This window comes from Rhincodon typus, chromosome 2 (genome assembly GCF_021869965.1).
Source record: "Rhincodon typus isolate 14 chromosome 2, sRhiTyp1.1, whole genome shotgun sequence".
Classification (NCBI taxonomy): domain Eukaryota; kingdom Metazoa; phylum Chordata; class Chondrichthyes; order Orectolobiformes; family Rhincodontidae; genus Rhincodon; species Rhincodon typus.
Window position 1 is genome coordinate 18878916 of NC_063333.1, and position 26351 is coordinate 18905266.

A 26351-nucleotide genomic window follows, 5' to 3' on the forward strand; every position below is an offset into this window, starting at 1 on the left:
GTGTGTGTGTGTGTGTGTGTGTGTGTGTGTGTGTGTGTGTGTGTGTGAGCATGATCAGATTGAAACTTGCGTTATACTAAGAGGCCTGGATAGATTGGACATGGAGATGTTCCCATTATTAGGAGAAACTCGGGCCCAAGGACACAGACTCAGGATGACAAAACAACCCCTTAGAATAAAGAAAAGGAGGAATTTCTTCAGCCAGATGGAGGTCAATTAGTAGAACACATTGCTGCAGAGGACTGTGAAGACCAGGTGATTGAGTGTATTTGAGACAGAGATAGATAGCTTCTTATTGTTGTTGGTTGGCTTGCCAAGCTGGTTCGTTCTGCAGACGTTCCATTACCCTGCTGGGTAACATCATCAGTGCAGCCGCCGCCTGTTATTTAAACTCTGGTATCTGTTGAGCTGGGTTACCTCACTTCCAGTTTTCCTTTGCAATGGAACGTATATGGAGTCTAGCTCTGTGTGTTTATTGATGGCTTTCTTCGTGGAGAACCAAGCTTCTAGGGATTCCCATGCTTGTCTCTGCTTTGCTTGTCCCAAGATCTTGGTGTTGTCCCAGTCGAATTGGTGGTTCTCCTTATCCATGTGGAGAGAGATGAGATGAGTGAGTACTGGTCGTGTCTTTTTGTAGCCAATTGATGTTCATGTACCCTTGTTGTTAATTTCTTTCCTGTTTGTCCCATGTAGCGTTTGTCACAGTCTCTGCAGGGAATCCTGTATATGACACTTATCCTGTCCACAGTGGGTAGTGGGTCTTTGGTTCGGGTGAGCAGTTGTCGTAGGGTTGATGTGGGTTTGTGTGCTACTCTGATGCCCAGTGGTCGTAGGAGTCTTATGGTCAGTTAAGATGTGTTCTTGATGCAAGGTAGCGTGATGAGTGCGTCGGTGCGTGCAGTATCTTCCTGGTGTCATTCGTGTAATAGGCGTCTTCTGACCCAGTTTTTTTTTCCAGGTATCCTTTGTCTTTGAATACTTGGAGGTACTCTTCTTTTTGGCATAGTTCTGTTTTGCTGCAGTGTGTTTTGCCTGCTTAAATAGTGTTCTCACGCAATTTTGTTTCTGTGTGTTATGGTGGTTGCTTTTGAATTTCAGTACTTGGTCAATGTGTGTGGCTTTCCTGTGTACCTTTGTTAGGAATTCCCCATTGGTCCTGCGTTCCACCATGACATCCAGGAATGGGAGCTGTTTGTTCTTTTCTTCTTCCCTGGTGAATCTGATCCCGGTGAGGGTGTTGGTAATTAGTTAGTTAGTGTGTTTCCTCTAGTTTGGTTCGTTTAATAATGACAAAAAAGGAGTCATCCACGTATTGTATCCATAGTTTCGATTGGATTAGCGGAAGGGCCATGTTTTCAAGTCACTGCATCACCGCTTCAGCTATTAGTCCGGAGATAGGTGATCCCATGGGTGTCCCGTTGATCTGTTCATATATTTACCCATTGAAGGTGAAGTGGGTGGTGAGGCGTAGGTCCAGTAGCTTCAGCATGTTGTCTGTGGAGATGGTGTCGCTCGGGTCTTGTTTTAGTAGCATTGCCAAGGATTCCCTTGCTAGTGGTATGTCTATCGATGTGAATAGGGCAGTAACGTCAAATAATACCATGGTATTGTCATGGTCTATTCTTATGTTCTTGATGGAATTGAGGAACGCTTGGGCTGAGTGGATTCAGTGGGTGACTTGCTGACCAGGTGCTTTAGGCTCTTTTGTAACTCCTTTGCTAATGTATATGATGGCGTGCCTGGCAGGGAGACTATGGGTCTGAGGGGTATTTCCAGTTTGTGTATCTTTGGGAGGCTGTAGAATCAGAGGGGGTGGTATTAACTCCTTCAGGTTTCATTCTGAGGTAGCCTGTTTTGTTGATTTGTCCGGACTGTTTGAGTCTCTTCAGTGTATTGAGAATCTTGTTGCTCAGTTGTGGTGTTGGGTCTATCTGCACTTGCCGGTACGTGTTCTCGTCGGCTAGTGGTAGCTGTGCCTTGGAGAGGTAGTCTTGTTTATTAAGTATTATCATCATGCACCCTTGGTCTGCTGGTAATATTATGATGTTTTTGACCTTTTTCAGTCCTTCTTTTCTGATGTGTTGAGAGTGTTAAGTTCACTTTTTCTGGTCAGTGTCAGGATCACTGTCTGTCTTATGGCTTGTTGTGTTTCTTCATGGATGCCGTTGGTCTTCAGTGTGGCTTCCAGCGCGGCTAGGAATTCTGTTTTGTCAGCGTCTCTGTGGTTGTAGTTGAGTCCGCGAATTAGAACAGCTTTCTCAGTGTCTGTCAGTTTCCAGTCTGAAAGATTTCCTATCCAGATGTCTGCCCTGTTATCGTCATTTTGGTGGGTTAGTTTAGCCAATTTTTCCTGAAGGATCTGTCTCTTCTTGGCTCTTATGGTCTGTTGACTGATGTCAATAGCTCGTTCTAGGTCCGCTGTCCAGTCTTGGTCGGTAGCCTCTAGGAATAAAGTTTTTTGGTGCGTAATTTTTCTGTCATATCCGTGGAGCCGGTTGTGTGCATCGTTAATCATTACCTTCGCCATCCTGCAGCCATTATGTTCTGCTATCCTACATGCTTATGTTATGTTGATGCAGGGTTTGTATCTCACACTGCATGGTAATACCTGGTTCCTGAGGCATCCGTGTCGTAAGTAGAGTTGTTCACGGGTAGCACTCTGTCGTTTGGCGTAGTTTTCCCATTTTCATGCCAATTTGAGCGTGCTTCGCCCGTAGGTTTCTAAGGTTTTAGAGCAGGATTTGTAGCTCAGGCTGTGGATGCTGTGGTTGGTTGGCTCGCCAAGCTGGTTTGTTGTTCTGCAGACGTTTCATTACCCTGCTGGGTAACATCATCAGTGCCGCCTCTGATGAAGCGCTGTGGTGTTTTCCCGCCTGTTATTTAAACTCCGGTGCCCGTTGAGCTGGGTTACCCCACTTCCGGTTTTCCTTCGCAATGGAGTATACATGGGGTCTAGCTCTACGTGTTTATTGATGGCTTTCTTCGTGGAGAACCAGGCTTCTAGGAATTCAGGAAGTACATAAAATTATGGAGGCAACATTTATTCGTCACATCGAAGAACATTATCTGAAGGTTTGCTAGAAGGTCACTGGTAGTCTTCTAAATGGGATATACATTTACAATGCCAGACACTCCCTTGACTCTGTACTATATGTCATTGCTTCATCATCATTGGATCTAAATCCTGAAAGTCCCTACCAAACAAACAGTGTGCATCAAGAATACATGGATCACAACAGTTCAAAAGACATCTCAACACCACCATATTCTCAAGGGGAAGTTGGTTTTGACATAGCAACAATGTCATTAAACTAGTAATCCAGAGTTCAGAGAAAGTAAGAACTGTCGATGCTGAAGTCAGAGATAATAGTACGAAGCTGGATTTTCTGAAGAAGGGTCCTGACCCGAAACGTCAACTTTCCTACTCCTCCGATGCTGCCTGGCCTGCTGTGTTAATCCAGAGTTCCTCACGTTCTGGGGACTTGGATTCAAGTCTCAATGTAGATGGTGAGATTTCAATTCAATAAAAGTCTGGAATTAAAAGCTAGACTAATAGTGACCATTTCAATTACTGCAAAAATGCATCTGGTTCTTTCATGTCCTTTAGGGAAGGAAATCTGCCTAAATTTGATCGTTGTGCAATAAAAAGGTGTAGACAATAGGTGCCCATTTCCCTGAATTAATTTTTAATAAAGGAAGAAAAGTCAGTGTGCAACATCTCAATGGAACATAAAAATCATGCAAACCCAATTGTAAAATGTGCACATATCAATTTGAAAGTCTGTGGCTCGACAATCGCTATTTAGTGCATTAAAACTCAGTTTTAAACTGATTAGAATGTGAAGTTTCTCTCAAAAAAGAAATTCAAGTTTTACTCCATAAAATGGTCAGCGTAATCCAAGCTGGCATGTCTGTGCCGAACAGATATTCAGTGATAAAGTCACCTCATTTAACATTGTTTAGCTTTAATATCCTGAAGTTACTGGACTTAATATTTGCCATAATATTTGTAAACAGAAGTACACTACAGTAGCTGACTGAAGTCGAGCAGCTTTTCCCAGTGCCATACTGCTGTAGAGACCTGCACAGGAGATCCCACAACTGCTCCTCCTACAGGTTTGTTAGCTCAGTTGGCTGGCAGGTTGATTTGTGATACAGAGTGAGACAAAGACCATGAATTCTGTTCTCGTCTGCCTGAGGTTACCATGAAGAGCTCTCCTCCTCCACTTGTCCCTTGCCTCGAAGCGTGGTGTTAGTGACACTGAACAACCGCTAGTTAGGACCATGGCAAATTTACCTGCACTGCACACATTTAGCATAATGGAACATCTGAAAAGTTGTTACTGCTCGCAAGGCGTGGTCTTGGAGAATATTCAATTTGTTTGTTCAGGGGAGATGGCCCATTTATCCCGGCAAAGAAAATGTCAGGTACAACAAATTGCACATGTATTAAAAGAAGCAGCACTAACATTTCATTTTGTTTTCTGACAACCTTTGGCAACTACTTCCAAATTGTATATACAGCAATGTCATTACCTTTAGATCATCCCTCTCCCCGGCCATTCACTTGTACTGAATGAGACTGAGAAACACTGCCATCTTATTCAACATTGTACAGAGTCTGCGTATTTCTACCTTCTTAATATAGTTTGCATCCAATCCCCACATCTTCAACCATTATACATGCTTTCATTATTTGTCCTGATGCCTTCGCTGGTCTTCCATCTTTCATAAAATTGACTGGTATAAAACAGTTATCTGCACTTTTGTTTACCTACATTGAATTTCAGCCAAATAAATTCTTTAAACCGCAAGTCTCACATTCCTATTCTGCTACAGCTTCATTTCATCATACCGTGACAACTTTTTAATCTTACAACTTTTCTAACACTTTGTCCTTGATGATCAATTTGTGTACTGCTTTACCCTCATCCCCAACATCACAGATGGGCATAAGCCTCCTCAAACTATCCCATTACATGAATTCATCTCTTCATCTTCAATAACTTTTGAATACATGGTTGCGAAAATAAGTATTTTCCAACTGCCCGGTATAACAGAGTATGAAATAATGCAACTTTCATTTGGATAAACAATGCAAGACCTTGACCAGGTGGTGTACTCATAGCACTTGAAATACAGCAATCATACAATCAGTGCAAAGCTCAGCTTCAACTTATATTCCTGTTGCTGGAGTGCCAAGTCAACCCTTTTTTTTAAACCACCAAATCTCTTAAGCAACGATGAGATGCAGGCTCACCAACAGCTCAGTTTAATCAGCTACAGAACATGATACCCGTGTTCGAACTCCTGTCTGCCAACCTTGAGTCATTCCCAATAGGTACTGGGGTCAATCAATATTTATAGTGCAAACTTCAAAGAAGTTATTATTCTTGCTGGAAGTTAACTACAGTTGACTACCTCGCAACATGTTGAATAATCTGGACTTCAAAATGGGCAAAAGGGTTAAAAAAAAAAAAGTACATTGTAGCCAAAGGGAAAAAGGAGGAAAGTGATAGATTTGGTGGAGTCAATAATCTTTTCTCATACTTCATTCTCTTATCAATGCATTCTCCACGCATCAGCAATCAGATTTTTATTCTCTCCTAAGTATTTCGCTTCAAAAGATTTACGAGGAGAATACTTCACCAATTCAAGAAGTGAAGTTTACAATATCAGGATCACCGAACCCAAAACGTTAACTCTGATTTTTCTTGAGAGATACTGACAGGCCTGCTGAACTTTCCCAGCAACTTCTGTTTTTGTTCAAGTTTACAAAGCTTTGGTCCAATCATATAGTAGCAAATTAATGATAAACTCCAATTTTCAATTGCTGAGAAGCATTTAAATTTTAAACAGTTAGCATAAGCATGGTAATTAACAATTGCAGAAAAGTTTAACACTGGAGCATTGCAGTGGTATTTAAATGTCATTTAATATACTAACTGGATTTGAGCTTTTACAATTTAGAAATGTGCAATATATACATTAAGATCATATCAAACAAATCAAAGTGGGGCTAGTATTGTGATTGAAAAAAGGATTTAACAATGTTACTTTGTGATCAGGGTTATGAAGAATTATCACATCTGGGAAGATGGCGACATCATAGCAATGTTGCTCAAACAGCAATACAGAACCCTAGGCTAACATTCCGGGGACAGGCGTTTGAATGGATGGCAGATGGTAGAAGTTAAATTCAATAAAAGCCTGCAGTTAAAAGCTAACTTTAACAATCACGTTTGATTATTGTAAAAACCCATCTGGTTCATTAATGTCCTTTTGGGGAAAGAAATCTGCCATCCTAACTTGGTCTGGCCTCTAGGTGACTCCAAATCCACAGCGATGTGGTTGACTCTTAACTGCCTTCTAGGTAATTAGGGATGGTAAAATAAATTCTGACCTAGCCAGCTATGGCCACATCCAATGAACAAATAGAGGACAACATTCTGAAAATTAGCATTTTGAAGAAGCACCCACAACCAAGAGTAAACAATCAAGCATTTCCGAGAACCATCTTGTGGAAGACAGGTCACTGAACACAACATCCAGGAAGATACAGCATGTTCATAAAGTATAATATTGAGCAGTCCCACCAGTCACTCATCCACTTGTGAAAAATTACAAAGTAACAAAAACAAAGTTAAGATGTTTTCCATTTATCCATGAAAACATTAAATACGCATTGTTTCTGAAGATGGGATTCTGTCGTAGCAAATGGCATTGTGCTCCAACTTCCTCATATGAGACAGTAAAATGGGACAGCAAATTGATTTACTCAAAATGTTGCAGCTGAGGTGGAGAAGTATACTGTTGCTCACATCTAATTATTCTATAGATCATAGAAAAAGAATTAATTTTTCTAGTTAATAAGATGACCAATTAAATACCTAAATTGAGATCAGGTATTGATTTGAAAACGCAAAACTGTATGTGTTAGCCAGTCTTTAATATGGAAATATAAAATGTTTGTTCCTTTGCCAACAGCACACATATTTGCAAACATCATGTAAAGGTCAAAAAGGTAATATGACTGGATTTCCAAAGAATACTTTAGGTCAACGGGTTTTAGTAATTGAAGAGGAGAACAGACCAGAGTGAAATGTTCACATCACCTTCTGATCCAGCAGTCTGGTGCTTGTAGACAAGTCACTGAACACAAAGTCTAGGCAGGCACAGCATCCTCAAGAAACATACGTGAGAAGTTCTGTGAATCGTTCTTCCAGAAGAACTATAGGTTTGATCCTGAACTCACAAGTAGTATCTTTTTCCCCAAAAACAGGAGGGATTTGCCGGACAACTTCTTCCTTAGGATTTCTCTCCCAACTGAAACCAAGAACAAACTTTTAAGCAGCCCCAGGAGATCTCCTGCAAATAAGTTCTCCAGGTATGTGATTTCTAAGAAGCCTTGTTCAAGAAAACCTGAACTCCAACAGTGACCTTTCAATTAAGTCTTTGAAAAAGGAACTAATCCAGACATCTTCAGAAAATTTCAAGTAAACCCATTTTTCCCCAAATCCTTCAAAACTTAAATCAACAGATTAAAATTAAACAAAGCATCTTCAAAACAAAAACATATTTATTGATAAACACAGGGTTGAAATATATAGTGCGGAACCTAGCATAGATACAGTAACTATTGTTGAAGATGCATCAATATACAATCAGTGGCAATGCTAAAGGCAAAACGGTCTGTTTCACAGAGCTAAAGCAGGCCCATTGCTCGACAATAATCAAGTATTAAAATTTAATTTTCATTCTAGAACACCTAATTAACTTTAGGACTCAAATTCTGGGTGGTGGAGAAAGTATATAAAGGGCAAAAAAATAGTAAAAAGGGAGAGGATAGGGCCTCTTGAAGATCAACTAGGCCATCTCTGTATCAAACCACAGAAGATGGGGGAGATCCTAAATGAAAATTTTGTATCCGTATTTACTGGGAGAAAGACAATGGAAGCTAGAGAACATGGCAAAATGAATAGCAATGTCTTGAAAAAGGGCCCACGTTCACAACAGGTAATGCTGGAAGTCTTAAATGCATAAAGGTGGATAATCCCGAGGCGTAATCAAGTGTATCTCAGGACATAGAGCATAGAACAGTACAGCACGGTACAGGCCCTTCAGCCCACGATGTTGTGCGGAACTTTTACCCGAAGCCCAAGGTCTATCTAACCTCCACCGCTACCTTATACTATCATTCATATGCCTACCTAATAGCTGCTTAAATGCCCCTAATGAGGCCGACTCCACTACCCTCTCTGGCAATGCATTCCACGCCCCTACCACTCTCTAACGTCTCCCCGATAATCTACCTCCTTTCACTTTAAAACTATGTCCCCTCGTAAAAGTTACCTTCACCCCAGGAAAAAGTCTCTGGCTGTCTACTCTATTTATACCTCTGATCATTTTGTACACCTCTATGAAGTCACCTCTCATCCTTTGTCGTTCTCGAGAGGAAAGCCCTAGCTCTCTCAACCTTTCCTCGTAAGATCTTCCCTCCATTCCAGGCAACATCCTGGTAAATCTCCTCTGCACCTTTTCCAACGCTTCCACATCTTTCCTGTAATGAGGTGACCAGAACAATACTCCAGATGTGGCCGAACCAGGCTTTTGTATAGCTGGAGCATAACTTCACGGCTCTTGAACTCAATCCCTCTATTAATGAAAGCTAACACACCATACGCCTTCTTAATAACTCTACCCACCTGGGTGGCAGCTCTCAGGGAACTGTGAACATGAACCCCAAGATCCCTCTGCTCCTCCACACTGCCAAGAATCTTTCCGTTAACCCTGTATTCTGCTTTCAAGTTTGTCCTTCCAAAATGAATCACCTCGCACTTTTCAGGGTTAAACTCCATCTGCCACTTCTCAACCCAGCTCTGCATTCTATCAATGTCCCTTTGTAACCTAGAACAGCTCTCCGCACTGTCCACAAAGTGACCCACCTTCGTATCGTCCGCGAACTTGCTAATCCACCCTTCCACTCCTTCATCCTAATCATTTACAAAAATCACAAATAGAAGAGGACACAGAACAGATCCTTGTGGTACACCACTCGTAACTGAGCACCATGTTGAATATTTTCCATCCACCACCACCTTTTGGATTCAGAATTGGCTGATCCTTAGAAGACAATCTGCCGCATTTCCCCCTATCCCAAGCCTCCTTACCTTCTGTATGAGCCTACCATGGGGAACCTTATCAAACGCCTTACTTAAATCCACGTATACCACATCCACTGCTCCACCTTCATCCACGTGTTTGGTCACCTCTTCAAAGAATTCAATAAGGTTTGTGAGGCATGATCTACCCCTCACAAATCCATGCTGACTATCACAAATCAAATTGTGCCTTTCCAAGTGATCATAAATCCTGCCTCTCAGAGCCCTTTCCAATAATTTGCCCACCACTGACTTAAGACTAACTGGTCTGTAATTTCCGGGGTTATCCCTGTTCCCTTTTTTGAACAAGGGAATGACATTTGCCTCTTTCCAATCTTCCGGCACTATACCCGGGGACAGTGAGGACGAAAAGATCATCGCCAAAGGCCCTGCGATCTCCTCCCTCGCTTCCCATTGAATCCTTGGATAAATCCCATCAGGCCCGGGGGACTTCTCTATCTTCAACTTCCTCAGAATTCCTAGCACATCTTTACTAACATCAACCTCCTCTAGCGTACCTGCCTGTTTCACAACGCCCTCCTCTACAACTAGGTCCCTCTCAGTTGTGAATACTGAAGAAAAGTATTCAAAAATGACCTCTCCTATCTCTTTAGGCTCTGTGCACAAATTCCCTTTACAATCCTTGATCGGCCCTACCCTTTCTCTGGTCATTCTCTTGTTCTGCACATACGTGTAAAAAGCCTTGGAGTTTTCCTTGATCCTATCCGCCAAGGTTTTCTCATGCTCCCTTCTCGCTCTCCTAAGCCCTTTCTTCAGCTCCTTCCTGGCTAACTTGTATCCCTCTAGAGCCTTTTCCATTCCCCTTTTCCTAAACCTTACATAGCCTCCTTCTTCCTCTCAACCAGTCGTTCGACCTCTCTCGAGAACCATGGTTCCCTCACTCGACCGCATCTTGTCTGCCTGCTAGGGACAAACATATCGAGCACATGCAGTATGCATTCCTTAATCAATCTCCACATATTCTGTGGTGCTCTTCCCTAACAGCATCTGTTCCCAATTTATGTTACCCAGTTCTTGCCTAACTGAATTGTAATTACCCTTCCCCCAATTGTAAACTTTGTGGGAAGCTAGGGAGGAAATTGAGGAGCTCCTAGCAGAGATATTTGTATCATCAACAGCCATAGGTGTGGTGTCAGAAGAATGTAGGGTGGCTAATGTTGTGCCATTATTGAAGAAAAGCTGCAAGGAAAAGCTAGGGAACTACAGACTAGTGAGCCTGACATTAGCGTTGGGGTAAGGTTGGAGGGGATTCTGAGAGAGACAGAATCAATATGCATTTGGAAAGGCAAGGACTGATTAGTGATAGTCAGCATGGCTCTGTGCATGGGAAATTATGTCTCACAAATTTGATTAAGTTTTTTGAAGAGGTGGCCAAGAAGATAGCTGAAAGCAGAATGGTAGACTTTGTCTACATGGACTGTAGCAAGGCCTTTGACAAGATTCCACAAGGTAGACTAGTTATAAGGTTAGATAACATGGGATGCAGGGATACAATTGGATACAAAATTTGCTTATTGGTAGGAGATAGAGCCATGGTAGAGGGTTGTTATTGAGACTGGCGGCCTCACCAGTGCGCTGCAAGGATCAGTGCTGAGTCTGAGATAACAAGGTGTACGGCTGGATGAACACAGCAGGCCAGGCAGCATCAGAGGAGCAGGAAAGCTAATGTTTCAGGTCTGGACCCTTCTTCAGAAAATCTCCTACTATCTCTCAGTGCTGAGTCCACTGTTATTTGTTATTTACATAAATGATTTGGAAGAGATTAGAGAAGGCATGGTTAGTAAGTTTGCAGATGACACCAAAATTAATGGTATAATGAATAGTGAAGGTGGTTATCCAGGAGTATAACAGAATCTTGGGTCAGTGGGTCAAGGATGGCAGATGGAGTTTAATTTAGATAAGGTTTTCCAATTTAGTAAAACAAACCAGGGCAGGCCTTATGCACTTAATGGTCGGGCCTCGAGTGTGTGTAGGGCATCGAGTGTGTTGTCGAACAGAGAAACCTAGGGGTGCACGTACATAATTCCTTCCAAGTGGTTTCACAGGTACACAGGGAGTTAAAGGCGGGAATCAGCACACTTGCCTTCAAAGGATTGAGTATAGGAGTTGGGATGTCATGTTACAGATATACAAGACATTGTTAAGGCCAAGTTTGGAGTACTGCATCCAATTCTGATGGTCCTACAATAGGAAGGATGTTATTAAAGTGAAAATGGTGCATTTAAAAAAAAAAAAAAAATGGCAAATACCCAAGGTCTTCTCCCCAGGGTAGGGGAGTTCAAAACTAGAGGGCATTGCTTTAAGGTGAGGAGAAAAATTTAAAAAGGACACAAGGAACAACTTTTTCACACAGCAGGTTGCATATACGGAATGAGCTGTCACAGAAAATTGTAAAGGCGGCTTCAATTACAATTACAACTACAACATTTAAAAGACATTTGCGCACGTACATAGATAGGAAAGATTTAGAGAGATGTGGGTCGAATGCAGGCAAATGGAACCAGTTCAATGTAGGAAACCTAACTGACATGGACAAGTTGGGCCAAAAGGGTCTGTTTCCATGGTGTATAACCGTATGACTATGAATTCATGGTATTGGGTAACAAGAGAAAAGGATGGCTCTACAAACAAATGGTCTAAAACCATTGACAGGAAATGACCAACTCATCCATCAAGCTTTTCCATAACGTTACAATAAAACATATGATCTTAAATCTCCTTCATCACTGTCAACCATATAATAAAGCTTCCCGCTGCTGGTGGCGGGAGACAAAAGATATGATACGCCAGCACAAGGGTGAAATTGGATGAAGTTTAAAGCCCTGAGCAATGGCAAACTTGGGGGAAAAATATCCTAGAATACGGATGTGCAGCACTGTTTTTTTTCTTAGCTGCGTCTAGTTACTTAGACTGCGATAGTAATTCCACTGCATTTCTCAGTGCTGAGGAGTTTGGTTGCATATTGAGAAACAGCATGTTGAGGGAGATTGGAAAGAGTATACCATATAAACCCAGTGGTGACCTGGGATAACAATATTTCAAGTGGGCAAAGCGGGGTCCAGAAGTGTTGATAGCTCCGGGCTTCCTTCCAAGTCATGACAGTACACGCAGGAGGAGGTCCACAAGTTTTCTATCCCGCATTGTACTTATAGTACTAGCTTAATAGAGGAATTCTACGTTTAGCAATCTTGGCGAAACAAGAAATTGCTTCCTGTATGGAGGCATGAAAGCCTTGAATAAAATAGTTATGGCACAGAGATACACAGTAACAGCAAAGGCTGGTCCCAGAATAAAGCAAGACTGAGTAGAATTAAGGGTCAGAAGGCTTGGAGACGTGCAACAAGTCAACCAAAAATGAAATAAATCTGCAAGTTCGGGAAGACCAAGAACATGAGGCAAAAATCAGTCAGTAAGATGACTTTGTTCATGGAGATAAGAATTTGTTAATAGACTAGATGGCATGGGATTTTTGAAAATTGCCTGATATGTAAGGAAAGTCTGGAAAAACAGATTCAACGAAGCATCAGGAGAAGAATGGAAAAAACTAAATCCACAAAAACCAAGAACAAACCCAAAAAACCATGGATTACAGAATCAGCTCTAATACTGGGCACAATAATTCCACTTAAATGGTGTCTAGATAAAGCAGGAGGACTAGTATATTCATCCTGTCATGGATTTATAACACATTTACCACATTCTTGTTTTGTATTTGAACGCTTTCTAACAGCGACATTATGGCCAAATAGTCCGATGCACTGACCGTAACCTCCAGTCTTTATGGAGCCATTGATTTTGAATCTTATCGCTGTGATATTGTCAGATCATTTGCCCAGTCAGATCCATTAGGCAGTTCATGTTGCCCTTTATAAAGGGCTCTCTTGACACCGTGATAGTGTCCCTACCTCTGAGCTACAAGGTCTAAGTTGTAGTCCCACCTTTCCCCAAGATGAGTCATAGCTTGTCTCAATAGGTTGATTTAAAACAAAAGCCAACCCATGGTAATCATTGCATTGAAATTGATTGAACGTAAGTACTTAATTCACCTGAAGCAAAAACAGCTCCAAAAAGGGCAGGACAGTACCTTTCTACAAAAGGAGGATATTCACATATCATCTGGGTCACTGACGAAACTAAGAAAAACATTGAAATAAACAACCCAAAAAATTAAATCAACATGGATTCGAAAAAGTGAGGTCTTGATTGACCAACCGTAGAGACTTACAGTAACATAATAAACAGAAAATTGTAATATACTTTTTGGTTTTAATAAGGCCTTAAAATAAGGCAATTTACAGCAGATCAACGACTCAAATCATAGCAGAAGGAGTGGCAGGGCAAATAATGGAATGATGAACATTCTGGCTGCAAGACAGGAATGAGAGTTGAAGAGTTAAGAATAGTTAAGGCAGGAAGGTAAATGGGAAGAAGTGGTGTTCCAGGAGGATCACTGCTGCTCAGTTTGAATACAAAGGACGTGAATGGAGGAATTGCAAATACAATTTCCAAATTTGAAGATGCTGCTAAATTGAGATTTTAATTAATAACAAAGGAGAAAGTGACAATACAAGGAGGCAATCAGAGGTTGATTAGCTCAGTTGCCTGGATGGTTAATTTATGATGCAGAGTGATACCAAAGTGTGTGTTTAATTCCTGTATCCCTTGTGGTCAGTCAACATGAACCTTTGCAACTTCCCCCGTGGCCAAGTCAACCTCACCACCAGTCATCTCTCTTGAAAGAGAAAGCAGCCCAAGTTCCTCTAGGAGTAGAGCAATTTTTACTTTCATAAGGAAGTACCAATAATTTGCAGAACGGGCATGCAAATAATAAGCGAATTTCAGTACAAACAAATATGAAGGGTGTATTTTAGAAACCAGGATTTTGAGGTCACATACTCCTTTATTTCACGTTTCAACTCTCTTAATGTAATCCACAGGCACAGATATACGAATCACAAAAAGCAACAAGTTAATTAGGCCATATTTAAAAGCACAGCACTGGTATGAACTAATTTTAAAAAAAAACTTACCCCTCTAACAGAGAGGTTGCATTAAGACCTGCCTGATTAGACCACACGGATGGTAGTGTGCATAGCGCTTGTCGTCTTATATAAAATGAATAAAGGCAGAGAAGACCCACTAAAAGACTTATATGGATGATATCAAAACATAGGTTCTACTCGGAATGATAGGATATTTGCAGTTTTATCCCTCAAGGGTTGGTCTTGGGGGACACTTTTCTTTTTGATACCCAGTGACCGAGACGGGTGCGTAGGTCACAATTTCAAACTTTGCAGGTGACACAAAACTCAAATGTAGTAAACAGAGAGGAAGGAACTAAGAGTTCAGGAACATAGATGGATTACTGAGAAGTGGCAGACACTTAACGGATAAAATATACCATACAGTCATACAGCACAGAAACAGACCCTTCAGTCCAAACAGCCTATGCTGCATAATCCCTAATTTAACTAGTCCCACTTGCCTGTGCTTGGGCCATATCCTTCCAAACCTTTGCTTTCATGTACTTATCCAAATGTCTTTCAGACCTTTTAACTGAACCCGCATCCACCACTTCCTCTGAAGTTCATTTCACACACAAACCACTCTTACCAATAAAAACAAAAATGCCCCTCCTGTCTTTTTTGAAGGTTTCTTCTCTCGCCTTAAAATTTGCCACCTAGTCTTTAAATTCTCCACCCTAGGAAAAAGACATCTGTCATTCAGGTTATCTGTACCCCTTGTGATTCTATCCCATGCTACAAGGTCACCCCTCAATCTACTATGCTCCAGTGAAAAAAATTCTGTAAGGAAGAATTAGCAGATGCATTACAAGCTAAACAGTTTGAAAAGGAGTTGCAGGAACAGGATCTCCTAGCATACATACGCAAGTCTTGCAATTAGACAGGTTGAAAAAAGTTAACAGGTGAACGGAGACCTTGATTCTACACGTAGAGATATAACGCAGAAGCTATGTTCAACCTTATTAAATATTGTTAAAGCCCTTAACACGTTGGGGTTAAGGCCAAATGCCAGCTCTCAGATACCTCCTCCTTTCACCCCCTGGACCATGACCCCACCACAGAACACCAGGCTACTCCGTCCACAACCATGACTAGTCTCATTTCATCTGGTGACCCCGCTGCCTCCAAGCTCTTAGGCCACTTCTACCTCCTTCCCCAAATCCACAAACAGTACTGCTCAGGCAGACACATTGTTTCTGCCTGCTCATGCTCCACAGAATTAATCTCTTCCTACTTCAACTTGACTTTTTTTCTCCCCTTGTCCAGTCCCTTCACACATGCATCCATGATTCTTCTGATGCTTTACATTAGCTTCAGAATTTCAGTTTGCAGGCTCCATCCACCTCCTTTTTGCCACGGAGGTGCAATTCATGTACATGTCCATCTCCTATCAGGATGGTCTCATTGCTCTCCACTTTTTTCTGGAAAAGCTGAACTGTCTCCATCCATACTATGCTCCTCCACCTGGGTGAGCTTAATGTCACTGAGCAACTTCTCCCAACTCCTCTCGCTTTCTTCAGATCAAAAGGTGTGGCCATGGGTACCTGCATGGACACCAGCTATGCCTGTCTTTGTGGGGTATGTGGAACATTCCTCATTCCAGTCCAACTCCAACTCCCATACATAACTCTTTCTCCAGTACATCGATGGCATCATCGATGTTGCTTCCCTCTCGTGTGGAATTGGAAAAATGTATCAATTTCGCTTTCATCTCCACCCTGCTCTCACCTTCACCTCGTCCAACTCTGACTTCTCCTTTCCCTTCATCAGCACCTCCATTTCAATTTCTGAGGATAGGCTGGCCACCAACATCTGCTACAACTCCTTACCAATATCTTACCAATTCCTACAGTCATCTTGGTCCAAGATGGCAGCAGCTCCTTTGCTTTGCCAGTTCCTCTTGCTTTTTCTTTTTTTTTCTTCTCTTTTCTGCAGTTTCTCACTACCCCCCACACTCCCCAACTTGTAACCTCTTAAATTTACCCAGAGAAAATGGAGGCAAGTCCGACTCCAGCTGGCACGCAAGGAGAGCCATTCTGAGCCCAGGCCGGCCTGGAAGACAAGCCCTGGAGGCAAGTCGCCAGCCGGAGCCTCAAACAGGTGACAGTTCAGCCCAGGCCAGCCTGGGAGAGGAGTCCCGAAGGTGAGTCGCAAGCTGAAGGCAGTCTGAATCCGGGAGGCAGCAAAGCCTCGTGTTCTGAAGCCTGGCAGGCACACACTCAGTCAAACGGACTATAATTTCAGTACTTTTTAAAACTTTGTATTCCTATGCTACACCATTTTTTTAACTCTTTCAATTCTGGAGCAAACACTTGAACTATCTGTACGTAGGTACCCTGTACCTAAAATGGCACTAAAGCAGCGACATTACAAACTTTTCACTGCACTCATTCGAGTGAATATGACAATAATAGCTATCCTATTCTTTACATCTTCACACCCTGGTCCCTGGAAAGACTCTACTCCATTGTCTCAGTTCCTCCATCTGATCTGTTCTGATGATGCCAATACGACAGGGGGACCTCCATAACATCCACCTTCTTCCTCAGCCAAGGATTCGCCAGTACCATGGTTGAGATGACCCTCAGCCATGTCTGACCCATCTCCACTTTGGCCCTCATCTCCTGTCTTCTCGCCCGCAACAATGATAGGGTTCCCCTGTCCTTACCGACCATCCCACCAACTTACACAGCCAAAGGACCATCAGCTGCTATTTCCACCACCTGACACATATTCCTCTCCTCTCCCTTGTGAAAGTTCTGCAGGATCCAATCCACCCCCTCCTTCACTCCCAACATCATCCCACACACCCATGGCACCTTCCCATACAATTGCATAAGGTGTAACACCTGGCCATTTACTTCATCTACCTCATTATCAAAGGCCCCAGACACAACTTTCAGGTGAAGCGGTGATTTACCGTCATTTCACTTAATCTAGCCTACTGTATTCTCTATTCACAAATTATCTCCTAGGGCTTGAGCACCTTATCCAAGTCCTTATCCCAATCCCCACACACAAAGCCTTGTTATCACATGGCTGCTATCACAAACAACTCATTGTCAGCCACTAACAGTCCCAACTGACAGCTATTCATTCTGTGCAAAAAGTTCCTACATTTCTTTGTAGAAGTGCTGCATGAGTCTTGCAACCACTCCTGACTCAAATAGAAAAATGCTCGAAGTGCTGGTGATATACCCTGCTAGCCATCCAACAAATTCATAATCAAGCAGAAATAAATGTCAGCACTCTCAAAGGCAAGTTCTCTCCTGGAACAGCATTTCTTCTAATTTTTCCAGGCACAGCTGTCAGGTTGTATACCCACTTAATCCTTTATTTTTTAGAAGGAATCAACTTTCAATAAAACTGCCCAGTTCAGATAACTAGTTAATATTCTTCTCCTATTTCCCATTTGTGTACCTACGTAACACAGTTCTAATTCCCTCTAACTTTATTTATTGCATCAGTGGCTTACTGTTCCTGAATTCTTAATGATTTATTTTGTACAGGCTGTCTTGGGAATGAATAATGATTAATGTCTGTTGACACTGGTTCTGAAATGGAGCACTGAATCAAGTATCACTCTGTTGACCATGTCTGACATCCATTCTTGACTAAGCAGAAATGTACTTGCAATTAAACACGGAAGGAAGCAAAAGTGATTTGCCTCAGACACACAAAACTTCATTCCCCATCTGCCAGCTCCACTTCTGCCCCCACCATTTTAGACTGAACCAAACTTGAGGATCCTATTTGGTACACAGCAGAGTTTCCAATCACCTCTCTACCCAATCACCAAGGCTGCCTTCTTTCACACTCTCGGGCACTGTCAGACTCTAGGCCAGTCTCAGCTCATCTGCTGCAAGAAGCCCCCTTCAATGTTTTCATTATCGCAACACTTCCAATGTTCCATACACTCCTTCTGCCCTCCAATCTTTCACTCCTAAATAAACTTGCTCATACAAAATATCTACAATTCTGCTGCCCACATCTTAACTTAGTCTTCACAAATATCTTTCATTCTCTCTCCAATATGTTGATGGTTGGCATTGACCCATCAACAAACATGCCAGACCTGAAATTCCCAAGCTCAAAATGCATCAGTGACGCTTTCTGCTGCTCAAGCTCCAAAATCTGGAGCTCAAGTTGCTATGGCCGACAACACTTCCTGCACATTTTAGCCACGGAATGAGAAGTGTCCTGGAGATGTATCATGGAAGAGGATGCACACCCTGCAGGTCTGGGCTACCCTGCCATGTCCATTTATTAATCAATAATTTTTACTTAAATATGAGAAAACTCACCAATCACCTGTGCTGACATCACCTTTAAAAGAATCCAACTCTAAGATATTTGAGGAAAACCAATTTTCTAAAGCGCATATCTTTGCATTACAACAGCTGCCCATTTCCATTTCTGCCTCAGTCAGGGGGTGTCAAATCCTTTATTGTGCTTTTGTCACCTTCAAACTCAATTGTACCATGGATAGTAGGAACTGCAGATGCTGGAAAATCTGAGATAACAAGGTGTAGAGCTGGATGAACACACCAGGCCAAGCAGCATCATAGGAGCAGAAAGGTGCTTGGCCTGCTGTGTTCATCCAGCTCTACACCTTGTTATCTCAATTGTACCATGCTCTTGTGAACAGCCTCCAAGCTTCATAAACTTAAACCCAACTAAAATTCTGCTGCCTATATTCTAACATATATCAAGTCTTGCTCACTTATCACCTTATGTTCATTGATCTACCCTGGCCCAAGTTCATACTTGGGGTTTCACATTTAATCCCACCTCAAACCTCTCTTGCCTGAGGTTCATGGTGCCAGCTGTCTAGGTGTTAACTTCTGGAAAAAGCTGCCTAAATACACGTTGCATCATACCATTCTCCTTCTCCTCTTTTTAACCTACCTCTTTCGTCAAGCATTTGGAAAATTGTCCTAATGCCATTATCTCAGGCTAGGTATCAATTGTGCGTTTGGACACTTTACAGTGTTAAAGGTGCTGACTAAATGACATGAAATTGGGTATACCTTGGCAAGGATTAGACTATGTACAACAGCTGAAGGTACCCAAGAAAATCCAATGCATCAGTACAGGAGTTAAATTCACCTTCAGTGGTTAAATTTTCTTCAATTTATTTTTTTGATTAATGACAGAAAAATAACAAGGAATGAAACATTTGGCATGCATATCATCTTACATCTGAACAGACTGAAACAGAAACATAGAAAATTGGAGAAAGAGTAGGCCATTCAGCCACTCGGCCATTCGAGAGAATCGTGATTCACCCCCTATCTCACTAACATACTCCTGTTCTTTCCCTTTGCTCCATGACACCTCTAGTGTAAAGACACCTATTTCTTCTTTAAACATATTCAGTGTCTTGGTTTCCACTGCATTGTGGTAGAGAATTCCAGAGTCACCACCCTCAAATGAAGAAACTTTTAATCTCAGGCCTAAACGGTCCACCCCATATTTGAAAACCTCGAACATTCATTCTAGACCCTCCAGACAGAGAACATCATTCCTGCATCCACGCTGTACTTGCTGTCCAGGTGCACAATACAAGCAACAATTAGATAATACATGAAAAACAAAAAGGTGCAGAGCTATCTCATGTGCAACAAGTAGGATTGCAAGACCATGCCAGGAAAGCAGATTATAAAAGTATGAAAGGGAAATGTGTTAAAACATGTTTAAAGCTAGTGATACTGAAATACTTGGAAGATGCATAATGCACAAAGAAAATAAATCAAACAGTATATCACTCAAAACCTCATTGCTACAGGCAGGATAGAAAGCAGGAAATGAGGAATAGAGTTGAACAAAGAAAACAGACAGCTATCCATTCACAGAAGTCCCGACCAAGCTCTCAGGACATCAGAATGTCATTCACAGTGAAGGAATTTGCTTTGAGATGCAGCCACAAAACGTAACAGGGAATGCACAGGGAACAAATCTAAAAAAGGATAAAAAACAAGTGTTATAGGAGGGAAATGAAAAATCGGTTGCAGAGTTTGTGAGGTGAAGTTTAGAGGCCCAACCAGAACTAAGGAAATCAAACAGGAAGTAATTAAGTCAGAGATGGGTTTCAGGACAAAATGAGGCTGCAGCAAGATTATGGCATCAGGCTTGGGCTGATGTGGCAAGTAACATTTGCAGTACACAATGCCAGACAGGAACACTGAAGCAGTAGACCATTCAACCAATGAAGCCCATTCCACAATTCCATTGGATCAAAGTTGACGATGACCTCAATACTACTTCCCCCCTTAACCTTAATGTCATCATCTTCAGATATCTTTCAATTTTTGTCTCGAATACCTCAATGATTTAACTCCCTTAGCCCTCTATAGTCGAGAATTCCCGAGAAACACCACCCTTTCTGAATGAAGGAATTCCTTTTAGTCTGCGTCTTACTTGGCCTACTTCTAACCTTGCAATTATGTCCCCTAGTTTTAGACTCAACCAGAAGGGGAAACATGTCAACAGCATCATTTGATCACATCCTGTAAGAATTCTAAATTTTAATTAGTTCACTTCTCACTCCACAAACAGAAGGGAAAACACACACTGTCTCTTTCAAATAAAATCAATTTGAAAGCTTGAACTATGAAACAAATGGAAAATGCTGAAGCAGCTTAACAGGTCCAGCAACATCTGTGGAGATAGAAAGAAATTTTAAAACTGCTAGTTTCACTAGAACTCTTCTTCAATATCAGACTCAGAACATGAACTATTTTTTATTTCTCCACAAATGTTCCTCAACCAGCTAACTTTCTGTGTTTGCTCCTGTCTCCTCCGTCTCTCATTCAGCAATCAAACCATCTCAGGAATTAATGTTTGGTCTCCAAGGCTCTATAAAACTGCAGCAAAATATCTTTACTCCTGTACTCAAACCCCCTTGCAAAGAAGGCCAACATACCAGCTGGACTTCCCAACTATTCATTATATGTGCATACTAACTTTCGTGATTCATGAACGAGACACCCAGGTCCCAGTGGATATTTGCACTTCCCAAACTCCAACGTTTTTTCCCCCCAAACCACAATTAGTAACTTCTCGCTTTTTTTTTCACATTTTAATCCATCTGCCATGTTCTAGCCCAATTCCATGGTCTGTCCAAGTCCTCTTCCAATCTCCATGATTCCTCCTAACACCTTACATTGCCAGATTTTGACACCAAACTGGGGTGACAATACCACAGTTGGTCCCACACCCAAATTATTTCTAAAGACTGTTAACAGTAGATGTCCTTGCGGTACTGCTTGAATAACAGCCTGCAGGCATAATCCATTTATTCCATCTATTTACCAATTCTCAATTCATATCGCTGATTTCACCTAATCCCATTTGCTCTAATGCAAATTTCCTAATATCTTGGTTGAAACCTTATCGCAAGCCTTCTGAAAATCCAAATAAACACATTTTTCACTGGTTTTCCATTATCTATGCTATAAAAGGAACATCCTCAAAAAAAAACTCCAAAAAGCTGTCAAATAAGAGTTCCTTTTCACAAATCCATATTGACTCTGGCCAATTTTACCATTCTTGTCTAAACATTCTGTAATCACTTCCTTTTTATAAAATATCCTGATATTTTGCAGACTACTGATATCAAATACAAAGTTTCTAGTTCACCATTCTCCCTGTCCTCTTTTTGTAAATAGTGAAGTTACATTTGCTACTTTCAGTCTATAGAAACTTTTCCAGGATCAATAGGACTTTGAAAAACAACAACCAAAATATCCATTGTCTCTAGATGATGACCATTTTCCATCAAGAGTTTAATCTCCCCTTGACAGCAAGTGTCTATTTTGAGCAGGCTTTTCTTTCTGTGGTGAATAACTCTCATTCCACCACAGAAATGGGTGATTTGGTGATGGGGCAAAAAAAAAAATTCAGTTGTGTATAAGAGCGCTTCAAGATACAAAACCAAAACTCTCAATTCCATTCCCCAAAGTATTGCCACTGGCCACTTTCAAACAAGAATTGGCAGTTGTACGAATGCAAATGTCTACTAACCTGGTTTCCTTTTGTATTTGGTGATAATGAAGTAGGAGATTGTGTACAAAATAGCAAACAAAAGGAAACAAATCTGAAAGAAAACAGAACAATATTCGTTATATTTATTTTGGAGCAGTTCATTTTTTGTAACTAGCCACTATAAAAATAGTCCATACACATCCCCAATTTAGGAACATCTTATTTATGACTGCTTGTCCTTACAAACGTGAATTCATATAGCGATGCAATTTTAAAATATTCTACACAAATATTATCTATACTTGCCTGCATTGTATTTCAACTGACATACAAACTGACTTGCGAATGGACTCCGGGAGAGAACTCATTGAAAAGCTTGCAAAATTCATACACCAAAAAGTATCGGCTTACAGGTCAACCTCAGAAGTCTCCAAAAAAAAAAATTGGGTGGGCCTCTACATCAAGTATAAAATGCAAATCACCATTGTGAATGGGGTAGTTATCATTTTGAAAGAGAAAAAAGTAATACCAGTAATTCATATTAAATTAACTAAGGATGGTTATTGAATAACTTGATTGAAATTGATAGTATTAACAAAGTGCTTGAAAATTCAAAGGAGTTTAAAGCTGGAAACTAAATATTCAGGTTTAGGTGACTTTTGGAAGAACAGGCGAGTAGGAAAGGGTGGGTCGCTTTGTTAGTACAAGATATATTAAGTACAATAGCAAGAAATGATCTTGGATCAGAAGATACAGAATCCCTAAGACGAAGCTAAGAAATAACAAGAGGGGGAGACTGGTAGGAGTAGACTGTAAACCCCATAACAGTAGCAATACTGCAAGACAGAAAAAAATTAGGAACCAGCGAGAGCATGTAATAAAGGCAGCACTTCAATCTTCATTTAGATTGGGAAAAATCAAATTACTCGAAGTCCACGTAGACAACATCTATTGCCCTACCCTCAATCATCTTTGTCACTTACTCAAAAAACTCAAATTTGAGAGACAAGACCTCTCACATAAAAAGCCATCCTGGCTATCGCTACAAAGTCCACACTTTGCCAAATGTGAGTAAATCCTGTCCCCAAGCATCTTCTCCAACAATTTCCCTACCAATGATATAAGGCTCACCAGCCTATAATTTCCCAGATTATCCCTGTTGCCCTTCTTAAAAAAAAGGGAAGAACACTGGCTCATCTCCAGTCTTCTGGGAGCTCATCAGCGGCTAAAGAGGATGCAAAAGTCTCCAAAGCCGCAGCCATCTCCCTCTGGCTTCCCTCAGTCTCCTTGGTTGGATTCTCATCAGGTGCTGGGGTCTTATCCTCCCTAAATGTTGTTTTTAAATGGCCCAACACCACTACCTCTTTTCATATAAATGTGCCGTAGAATAATCAAAATGCCCCTCATTAATCTTACCCCCATCTATTTCCTTCTCCAACGAACACCGATGCAAAGTACTCATTAAGGACCTCACACACTTGTTGCAAACGTAAATGCCCTTGGTCCTCAAGTATACCTAAACTTTCACCAACTACCCTCTTGCTCTTGATATACATACAAAATGCCTTGGGATTCTCCTTAAGTCTACTTGGCAAGGAAATTTCATGGCCCCTTTTAGCCCTCCTAATTTTTTTTTTGAGTTCTTTCCTGCTTCCTTTATATTCCCTAATGGCCTGGTTTGATTTCAGTTTCAATAACCTTACATTTTTCATTTTTGACTAATCTGTCAATATTTCTTGTCATCCTGACATTTTATCCTCATATGAACATGCTGGTCCTGAACTCTGATCAATTGGCCTTTAAAAGGCTCCCACATATCAGATTTGATATCCCATTAAACAGCTGCCCCCAATCTAATTTCTCAGCTCCTGCCTAATGTTGTTGTAAATTAGTCTTTGCCCAATTTAACACTTTCATGGAGGACCAATCTTATCCTTATTCATAACTATTGCTGCGAAGTTGGGTAGAGTACTTATGGATTGGGAGGCGGGAAGTTAGAATTAGGTGTTTGTGAAATGCTTGGGAGCGGGGGTTGGCACACGGTGTAGCAGACATGGAGGATTGTGTGGTCCCCTTTAAAAGATCACGGGCTTTTTCTGCGCGTTTTAAATCACTAAGGATGTCTGAGAGCAACGGCTTGAAAGTTTGCAAGTACACAGAGAGCACCCACGTTGAAACATTTGTATTGAAAGGCTGTCCAGTTAGCAGGCCAAGCAGCAGTTGTTACCACGACAACAGGCTTTTGAATTTAGCCAATTTGAACCAGGTACTTAGATACAGAAAACCTATTAATCTTAAGTCTGATGGTTTTGACAACATTGGACCAATCCTATTTTAAGGAATATTGATTCGTCATCAAGATTAGAAAAAGAAGGGGGTAGTTGGACAAAAGGCCCCAGACATCTAGCTGCCATCTGCCAGAGCTCAAGGCCCTTAGCTCACAAGAGAGAATTGCTGGCTCCTACAGCCTCCTCCAAGTCTGAGGGAAAGCACCATCTCAATAACAACGGTACCAACAGCACAAGTTAATATTTCTGACAGAAGAATCGAAGGAGAAGACACACAACATTCCGGAAGACATGTAACCTGGCTGTAATTTCAAGAGACGAAATTCTATTTTTTTTATATCAGTGGGATTTCTTTTTATTGGAACAGCTTACCATTAGAATCTTGCTTTATTCGGGAATAGTTAATTAGAAGGGATTTATTCGGTTTGTTAATAGTTCAGTTAATTTTTCCACTGTTAGAATTAGATAAATAAATTGTTACTTTTTGATTTTAAAATGAGTGTCAGGAATTTATCTAACCACTGCAAATTGCTGAAAAGCTAATTACACCATTTTTCACACTCCTTTTGCTGATTATTATGAGAGGTGCTCTTTGGGTTGGTTTTAGTTCTCGGTGGATGGGGCAGGGTGTCAACCTCCGCTTTATAACACCATCTTTAAATTTACAGAATTTTGATCACTTCTTTATCAGATGCAGAAATTTGAGAGCTGACTAATGGAGGATATGAGAAGGCAGCTAAATGCCCAGCAAACAAAAACAGCCAAGTGCTGGATTTTTAAGATTTTAGTTTTTTTCTATTCTTTTGCATGCTTAAAATTGAAAGCTGTGGGTAAGTTAAGGATAGGTTGTTTTTTTGAAAAAGGTTCTTTTAAGAGTTTCTTCATTTTTAAGTATTATAATATAGAGTACAGTTTAAGTTCTCGCCACATAATGTCAGCAGTAATCAGTCAACAAACACTCGATTTGAGAAAAAAAAAGTGTCGGTCTTTTTAGGCAAATGTAAATGAGTGAACTTTAAGAGGGAATTATGGCACTCCAATGGAGTGGTGTACTCCTCCTGTTGGATGTTGGATATTAGGGAACAGTTGACTATCCCAGGAGACTATGTCTGCAGGAGGGGCATTTGGATCCGTCTCATATCAGGCTGGAGAGGCACTTGGAGCTCCTTAGGAGCATTCAGGAGACAGTGTGATGATTAGTAGATTTAGAGTTGGTAAGACAACAGGTTCAGACACACTGATAGGCACTTCCATCCAGCAGCCATAATGTACAAGACACTGTGCCTCAGTTGACCAAGGTATGTATCAAGACTCAAAACGGTGAACAAAAGGCATTGTGTTCTGCAGATCCCACTACCGATTATGCACGCTGACTTCAACTGCAACAATCAATGCAGCTGGGCAGTCTGGAAGGGCTCAAAGCCATATCTAGTGTCCTGATGTAAACTGCAAAAGATGCCAAGTTACACAATCTCTTCAGCAAGCCTGTAGATGGAGCACTGAGCTGATACAACTGGATAAGGAGAGGAGGTTTGGTGCTTTCCTGTTCCTGATGTCAATCTAGGCTTCTTCTCTGACCACTGTCTCCTAATGGCTCTCGGTCATGTATAAGGTAGATGGGTGAGTGTCAGGAGAAGTAGGAAGACAGTTTAGGAGTCTACTGTGGCTATTCCTCCCTCAAACATGCACCATTTTAGGGAGTGTTGAGGAAGATAATCTCTCAAGAAAATAGGAATGGCAACCAGATCTTGGGCACCAAGAATCATCTTCTGTTAAACAGGGTTTGCCATGATTCAAAGCAGTAATTGTTAAGGGTGCCCTCAACAGTCAGAGGGAAATTGAGAAACAAATTTGTGAAGAGATCAGAGTTA

The 26351-nt window shown here is 41.3% G+C and overlaps 1 protein-coding gene across 1 annotated transcript in view; it reads right to left on the minus strand.

The window, feature by feature from the left end:
- Positions 1-26351, minus strand: part of LOC109934952 (limb region 1 protein homolog) — a 51398-nt gene that overhangs the window by 17516 nt on the left and 7531 nt on the right. The window contains exon 2 of the mRNA XM_048606072.1: positions 22232-22304. Within this exon, the coding sequence (XP_048462029.1) occupies positions 22232-22304 (73 nt within the window). The remainder of the gene's footprint in view (positions 1-22231; positions 22305-26351) is intronic.